General features: G+C 34.3%; 1 protein-coding gene across 1 annotated transcript; it reads left to right on the forward strand.

The window, feature by feature from the left end:
* Positions 1-3,267: 3,267 nt before the first annotated feature.
* Positions 3,268-8,123, forward strand: LOC109793690 (cytochrome c1-2, heme protein, mitochondrial). The gene is given in 9 exon segments (XM_020353148.3): positions 3,268-3,428; positions 4,336-4,402; positions 4,924-5,138; positions 6,034-6,313; positions 6,398-6,469; positions 7,291-7,407; positions 7,519-7,559; positions 7,561-7,582; positions 7,674-8,123. Coding segments are annotated over 8 exon segments (921 nt in total). The 5' UTR covers positions 3,268-3,428; positions 4,336-4,345; the 3' UTR covers positions 7,791-8,123.
* Positions 8,124-8,823: the final 700 nt, after the last annotated feature.

Genomic DNA, 8,823 nt, shown 5'->3' on the forward strand with positions numbered 1-8,823 from the left:
ATTGGAAATCTGATGCTTTTAAATTAATTAATTGAGTGTTCTATAGAAAGGGGTTAGAACCTTAAGGGAGAAGAATTGATAATTTTAGGGGCAAGAGTCGTAGGCGTTTAATTTGATGAATGCATACTGAATGGTGGATTTTCTAGACATAAAAACGAGTTTTGGATTATTAGAATGTGCATGATCGATTATTATTTTGTTGTTGGTGCGTTTGAGTGTTGGATCGCATGCAGCGTTAGGCTCGAGTGCTTGACATCAGACGTGCCTTCATGCATATGAAGGCACTACCCAAACGTGATGGCATTGGGCGGGGAGAGGTTCATGCCAAGTGTGAGATGAACTAGGTGCTCCCTGTCTTAGTTTAGTGTCGGGCATGGCTCGGTCAAGCCGGGCGTGAGACGACCTAGGTGCTCTCTATCTCAGCTTGGGGTTGGGCATAGGTTTCCAAGCCCAGTGTAGACTATCAAGAAACTCTTTTATGATGTTTTAAATGGTGTTATTATTATGTTGTTGTATGATGGGTCTCGTACGAGTGGCGTGATAGTGACTTCTTTAATGAATTTTTTGGACAATGGAGTTGCTGATTAATTACATGATCATGAATGTGTACATATGCTTGGTGAATAATGATTATTATCTTGTTGGATAACAATAGTTGTAGATGATTATAGATGCTTATGAATGATGAACCATATGATGATCACAATGTATTTATATAGAAGCATTGCATAGTTGTGACATGCATCATACTTGCATGATTATGTAATTTTGATGGGAACCTAATTCTATAGTTCTAGTGGGAACCTGTTCGTGTTCTAGTGGTAACACTTTTGTGTTGGTAGCCTAAGGTTAACTAAGGGCTTAGGTACCAACAGTATAATCTTAATGATGATGACCGAATACCCCATGCATTTAAATATAGGTGCACACTACATTGCATTTTTGTGTATGTGTTTATAAGTGTAATTGATGGTGTTTACAACTGAAATTAATGTATTAATTATTGCTATTATATTTGTTACCATTGAAGGGAAGGGATACTGAGGGTTGTAGCGCATTCCCTATATAGTGAAATTTTTATGACTCCTTGTTTACTTGTTTGTATATTTTGTATGTTTTGCCAAAATGGATCCTCAGTCTTTGGGGGAGTAGGGAGAGATCTAGATATGTGTGGTAGCTCTAATGCCAATGTGGCATTAGAGCTTGGGAGTAGTTTAGAAATTATGCTACCTCTTTTGTTTTAGTTTAGTACATTCAAGTTGTAATTTGATTGCTACTACTCCATTATTTATTTTTTGGTTGAATTGAGATGCTTTATTTATGACTTTAATAAGAATGAATTAAGATTTATGAGTTATTTATATTCTTATATGGTATCACTCTTGGGGTAGATGAGTGTCACATTTAGTGGTATCAAAGCTAGGTCGATAAAAAAATCGGGAATGTGTGCGTTGTGGTGTTCATTGTGTTTCTGTTGTGTGTACTCTGATTCTTGATGTTTACATAGACTATCTTGATGATTGTTGTTGTTGGTTGTTGATATTGTTCATTATGTCATAGAGTAGATGGTCGGTAGACATGAGAGAGCTTTAGTTGATGCCATCTAGGCCTTGCCTCAATCTACGGGGCAAGATCGTTCTATTAAGCGCACTGTTGTTACTCCTAGTTGGTTGGAGCACTTCCAGCGCCATAACCCGCCTGAGTTTAAGGGTGGTTATGATCCTGATGGTGCTATGAGTTGGATGACCAAGGTGGAGAAGATCTTTGTTGTTATGGAGTGCCCCTTGGTCCAGATGGTAAGTCTGGCTACCTTCTTGCTGGTGGATGATGCTCACTTCTGGTGGGAGAGACCTAGGCAAAGGATGTTGGATGTTGACACCCAGTGGAATTGGGAGAACTTTAGGAAGGTATTTCTAGAGAAGTACTTTGCAGAATACATGAGGTGCCTGAAAGAGATGAGTTTATGGGGATGAAGTAAAGGGACATGACTATGGCTGATTATGTAGCCAAGTTTGAGGAGCTAGTGCGGTACTATGGTCACTATCAAGGTGATGCTAATGAGAGGATGAAATGCATCAAGTTTGTGAGCGGCCTTCATCCTGAGGTAAAGACTGCTATTAACTATTAGGAGATCTATCACTTTCAAGCCTTGGTGAATAAGTTTAGGATATATGACTGTGACAATCGAGCTCATGTTGCACACTATAAAAGTGTGGGTCTTACTAGGGGTAAGACTTCTGGAGCATCAACCAGGAGCAAGCCCTATATATTGCCTGCACAGTTTTAAAGGAGTCATGCTAGAGGAGGTGCTAGCCAATTTGTTGTCGAGTATTTTGCTGGTGGTGCTGGAGCTAGTGTTAGAGACTCCATCTCTAGCCTCATAAAAAATATTTATAAATTTAATTTATATTTAAATTTATCAAATTAATATTAATTTATACTTATCATCTAATTAACATAAGTCATAAATTATTTTTTTCAGTAAATAATTTTTAGCTTAAAAGGAGGTTAAAAATTAATATAAGTGAAATTTACCAAACAATTTGTATATATTTTTATTTTACTTCTTATTTTTAACTTGAATTTTAAAAATAACTTTTAAGTTAAAAAATTAGTTAGACTAAACCTAACGAGAATATGAATGACTTACTAATGGAGGAGTTTTTTTTTTTGTTTTTTTTTAATAGAATGTCCTAGATAGAATATGAAGGAGTTTTGAATAGAACGAAATACATCATGAAGTTTGCATAATGTTTAATCCATTATTTAGTTTATGATTTTAAAAAAATTAATTAGCTTTTTAAATTAAATAATATAATTAAATCCTTCATTTTTTTAATTTAATTCGTAATGTTATAAATATATTTATAATTCAAGAATTTTCACAAAATATTCTTGATACATATAAACGATATTGTTAAATAATAATCTAATATAATTGTTTAGATATGTAAATATTAAAATTATTTTGTTAAATTTTATAGATTCTAAATAATTTTTTAACCACAAAAATTAAATTACAAAACATAAAAAAAGATGAAAGTGATAATTACACACTTGTTTTTAATTTATGAGCCTAATTGAAAATTTCCAAAAAAATTTAGGTAGCATTAACCTTTGCATAATGGATCCAAATTCTGAATCATTCATATTTGAAAATAATTTCTGATTTGTCTTCCCCCCCTGTTTCATTCCCAATTCAAACAGAGCATAACAACTAGTTTTTGGTTTCAATGAGGGACATGGGCTGGAAGATTGGGCGAGGCCCAAAAGAAAAGCCCAGGAACTGCGGTGACGAGAACGGAACGCGTGTTGGAATGGGTGCTTCTCGTTGGTTTTGTCCATCTCCTTCTGTTGTTCTCTTCAACTGAATCTGCCTCTGCCTCACTTCGCTTTGACCCTTCAACCTTCGCCTTTCCCTCCGTTTCGTGAGTTCCCCCTTTCTCTTCTATTCGCTCCCATTTCCCACATCTAGGTTTTCCTTTTCCCTTTGCAATTGCGTTTTGTCTTTTGGCCTTCGCCGTTTCGTGCCTCTCCCTTACTTGCTCATTCGTCTTGTTGTTGAATCCCCCTTTTGTTTCTGTTCTTATTTGTGAATATTTGCTCAAGTTCGGAGTGTAATTCATGTCGGAGTGTGTTATCCCCCTTTTTATGTCATTGTGGGTTATTTGATAATCGTGAGCGGTGCTTATTGGTGATGGCATAATCTCGATTTACGTAATATGCTGCTTAGATATGTAGTTAACGTGCTTACCTAGCTACACCCCTTCCTTTTTTGTTGTTGCGTAACCTATATTGTTTTTCTTGTTATTTTATCTTCTTCATCATTGTTATTATTATTATTATTATTATGGTGGTGATGCTTTTACTTGGTGAGTTTTGGATCTATGATTGTTTTTACATTCTTTTAAATCCTTGGTTCTTTAATCTTTAGCATTTTGGATCATTTCATCTCATATTGCCTTTGTTTGTTGATATATGTTTGATAGCAAACATGTATAGTGTGATTGAATTTGAAATTTGTTCAGCTATAATTGAAATGTGCATCTTGTTTGGGGTTGTCTTTGTTGAAATATGCATCATTTTGAAGCTACACACTTTTATATAGTGTTTACAGATATTTTGCTTGATAGATCATGGTAGCATAATCTTGTATTTCATTTTTAAGTGTGATAGCATTTCCTGTGGCAATTCTCATTGCCAGTTTTCATGATTGTTCTGTTGCAGATGAAATTTGGTGGACTGTTTGACCTTTCACTTATGTGCTTATTTCTGTAACGTCTAATGCTTAGTTGGATGGTTACTTATTTATTATCATTTGTAAATGACCTACAGCGTGACTCAGATGGCTGGAGGTGTTATTCAGCAGCTATTGAGGAGGAAACTCAACCCTCAATTTACTGTAAGCCGCTGGGCTCTCATTTCATGTTAATTTGATGCTTTTGTGCTTAATTACCTTTTTGGATCCCTTTAGGTCTCCGTGACCTATAATGGAGATCCTTAGAATAGAATTAGCCGGGGGATTGGCAATATGGTTTTCTAATTATGAAATACAAAACTCCTATGTTTATTTCTGATTTATGTAGAAATATGGATTAGTCCACATGCTAGCTTTTTTTCTTTACCCTGTCAAGTATGTCTTTGGGTTTGGCTTATTTTGTGGAAATAACTGCTTTCTTTGCCAGCTTTTGGGGAAAGCTTTCTAGATAAAGTGATTATTTTCCCAAACATGCAAGAGCATTGAGAAGTTGGATCCAACTAATGGGATCTTTCTTCCAATATAAGCTCAATCCTTTTACAGAATTGTATGTGGATTTTCTTCTTGTTGTATGATTTCAGTTTCTTGATAAAAGTTTGCTTCCCATGCAAACAAGTTGATTCTGTCTGTTGCTATTGTTAATAGCAGTTGTGTACTCACTGCAGAACTCTTCCTTGTTGACACCCATCATAGCAAAGAAAGATGATGCTGGCTCCACTGGCAGTAGGTCCTTAAGAGCACTTGCATTAATTGGAGCCGGTATGTCAGGATTTTTCAGTTTTACATCAACAGCAGCAGCTGATGAAGCTGAGCATGGCCTGGCTTGTCCAAGCTATCCATGGCCTCACAAGGGAATTCTTAGTTCATATGATCATGCTTCGTAAGTTTGGCTCGAGTTTTCCCTATATTTTCTTATCGTTTGCTCAACGATATTAGTATTTACCTAGTTAGAAACTTAGATACTCAATCTTATACCTGCTAAATTTCATGTAATAATGTTTAGTTTATTTTCTCTCTAATTAATTAGCCTAATTTTATCTTTTAGCCCATCCTTAGATTAGTCATTCATCCTTCTTTCTTTGTCATTTCATGTCTTTGATGTGATATAGCATGGTTTTTATCTTGTGTGACTTTTATGTAATTGGTTCTCCATTCATAGTAATTAAGTCCTTCAATTACCATAAATGATATCAAATCCATTTGAATGCCCATGATCTGTGAGGCAGCCATTACTGAGAGACCTATATGGCATGTTTTCCTCCCATCTTTTGCCTTATGTGGTAAGAACCGAGGACCAATGTGATGTCACCTATCTCTTTGGAGGACCAACATGGTAGTTTATGCCATTTATTATACATTGATTGCATCATAATTTTTCTAGCAAAATAGTTTAAACTTAATTTTGCAAAGTAATAATTTCCTGCTTCAAGGACACTTAACTGTAACAGAGTTCATAAATGGTGAATACTTGTTTTGGGATTTGGATCCTGACTCCTGTGCAGTTCTTTTTAAAACTGCATGGCTCTTGGCCCTTAATATATTAAAGTTGTTTTATAAAAGAATTACAAATAACTGGTTGATGTCACTGAAAGCCGTGGAATTCAAACTGCACCAGATGCATAGTTTATTTTTGAGCTCCGGAGGATCTTTATCCCATGTTCTGCTGCTAACATGTATTTAAACCAGATTTCACATTAAGGTCATATAACATTGATAACTCAATGATAATTAATGTCTTAAATTGTTAATTCTTTCAATTAATTTTATGTGGGCAGGATTCGTCGTGGTCATCAAGTTTATACACAAGTCTGTGCTTCCTGCCATTCTATGTCTTTGATATCATACCGTGATTTGGTTGGTGTTGCTTATACAGAAGAAGAGGTAAAGGCTATGGCAGCTGAGATTGAGGTGGTTGATGGCCCTAATGATGAGGGAGAGATGTTTACACGCCCTGGTAAACTCAGCGATCGTTTTCCTCAGCCATATGCAAATGAATCAGCTGCTAGGTTTGCTAATGGAGGAGCTTATCCTCCAGACCTAAGTCTTATTACCAAAGTAATGCTACTTATTTGATAGCAATGTCTTTGGAATTTTATTATGTAATCTACCAGAAATATATATATTATTTTAATTTTTCAGGCCCGTCACAATGGTCAGAACTATGTTTTTGCCCTTCTAACTGGTTATCGTGACCCACCTGCTGGTGTTTCGGTAAGTTCTTCTTTATTTATTTTATTTAAAAAAGTGATTTTATACATTTTGCATAGTTGACTGTTGGAAAATGCTAGGCCACTCGATCTGGTTCTGTACCAAAATTTTGCAAATCTGTCGGTGGTTTTGAAACAAATGCTTTACGACTGACAAATACTTATTGTTTTCATTTCCCTCTTTTTGTGCATTCATTCCTCATTTTTTTGCACGCTAATGAGGACGTGTCTGTATGCATGGTGTAGTGGTGAGCAGGGCATGGTTGAATAGCCCTTGGCTCTATCTCTGAGATTTACTTTCTGTACAACACTTTTGAATCATGCCTTTTGATATCCTTTGCGTATAATATGTGCCATCTTCAGGTTCAATCTAATTCATACATGATTAAACATACATGCAATCACAAACGTCCACACCCATACATAAGACATGGAGGAGGGTTTATAGTGAGAGGAGAGAATCTTGATCATTAGATTTTAATCATTTTATGTATTGTCAAAATTAGAACATAAAGGCAATTGACTTGTTCACGTAATCATGTGGCCATAAGTGAAATATAACTTTTACCATCCATGTAAAATCTAATGATCAAGATGTATTTCTCACGTCACACCAAAAAATGCTCCTCCCTGCGTGACACCGCTTAATTTATTCATACATAAGCATGTAGAGAGAGCTTTCATTATGCTTTCTATAATTGATAATTCTCATTCATATTTGGTACTCGCTCATAATATCATTTTTTTCCTTATACTGATGTACTAATTTTGTTGTTGTGTTCGTAAACTTTTATTCATGATTATGTTCAAAATATAATATTGCAGATAAGAGAGGGACTTCATTATAATCCTTACTTTCCTGGTGGAGCAATTGCCATGCCTAAAATGCTTAATGATGGTGCTGTGGAGTATGAAGATGGTACCCCTGCTACAGAAGCTCAGGTAATTAAATTTGTTTCTGGAGGAATAGTTTAGTAAATCTTAAAAATGCATCGTTATGGACTCACTCGAAAGAATGGAGCTCATTCTTTTTTTATAAAATTTTTGTTGCAGATGGGGAAAGATGTTGTGTCATTCTTATCTTGGGCGCGGAACCGAAATGGAAGAGAGAAAACTGGTTTGTTTCCTTTTAAATCCTGTTTTGACCAGATCTACAATGACATTATCCTGTTTTCTAAAGAAACTTGATATATGTACAATTTATGCAGATGGGATTTAAATGGATATTTGTACTGTCACTGGCACTACTTCAGGCTGCCTATTACCGTCGGTTGAAGTGGTCAGTTCTAAAGTCTCGCAAGCTGGTTCTTGATGTTGTCAACTAGCCGCCTCAAGTTTCATTTTCACTTATGCAAAGTTTATTGTTGGCAATAATTTGTCAGATAGTTGTTTCATCATTTCAAATCCGTTAAGCAAAATTAATGGTTAATGGAACAACTGGAAGAGTGTTCTAATTTTGTTTGAGATAAAATTGTACCATGCACGAGATGCGTTTACTTTTTTTTTATTCATCTCGGACCTGTGTATTGTTGCATTTTCCGAGAGGTGTTCCTATTTGATATACTGTTAAATTTTATGGTACTTGCCTGTCATTGGGATTCATATTGGTCGTTATTCAATAAAAGGAATACTAGATTATATGCCCAATTTGGACATTAGATGACATTCTTTTTGCTTCAGCTTCAGCTGTATGCTGTTGCGGCCAGTGGTGCTTAGAGCATGTTTTTACGGCTTATGTTGCATGGTGAATTGCCCGGGTTAAAATTTTTGTTAATGGGTAAGTCAGAGGGTTGTATTAAAAAAAATGACTTATGGATACAAATAATTGTCGCATATAAAATAAAAAAAGGAGAGAGAGAGTGAAAATATATATATATATATATATATATATATATATATATATATATAATATGATGGTTATAATAATACCGGTGTAACTTTTACTAAGTATTATACCATCCAATAATTTTATATTAAATGTGAGTTTTATAAATTTAATTGTTATATTGAAAAGTTCATGTTATTATATGTTTACATCAAATTTTGTTAAAATTAAACAACTTGAAGATAATTAAAATATTCATATTTTAATATATTTTGAAATATATATATTATATCAGTTTTGTTTTATAAGAATGAAGTGTCAAATTATTTTGGATTAATATAAAATTTTGTATATATGATTTAAGAGTAAATAACTTTTAATCTAACAATTAAATTTACAAAATTCGCATTTAATATAAAATTATTTAGCGGTGTAATATTTAATAAAAGTTACACCGCTTAATAATTTTATATTAAATGTGAATTTTGTAAATTTAATTATTAGATTGAAAGTTCATATCACTTTATATGTTT

The sequence above is a fragment of the Cajanus cajan genome, chromosome 4, assembly GCF_000230855.2.
Source record: "Cajanus cajan strain Asha chromosome 4, NIPB_CcT2T_4, whole genome shotgun sequence".
NCBI lineage: Eukaryota > Viridiplantae > Streptophyta > Magnoliopsida > Fabales > Fabaceae > Cajanus > Cajanus cajan.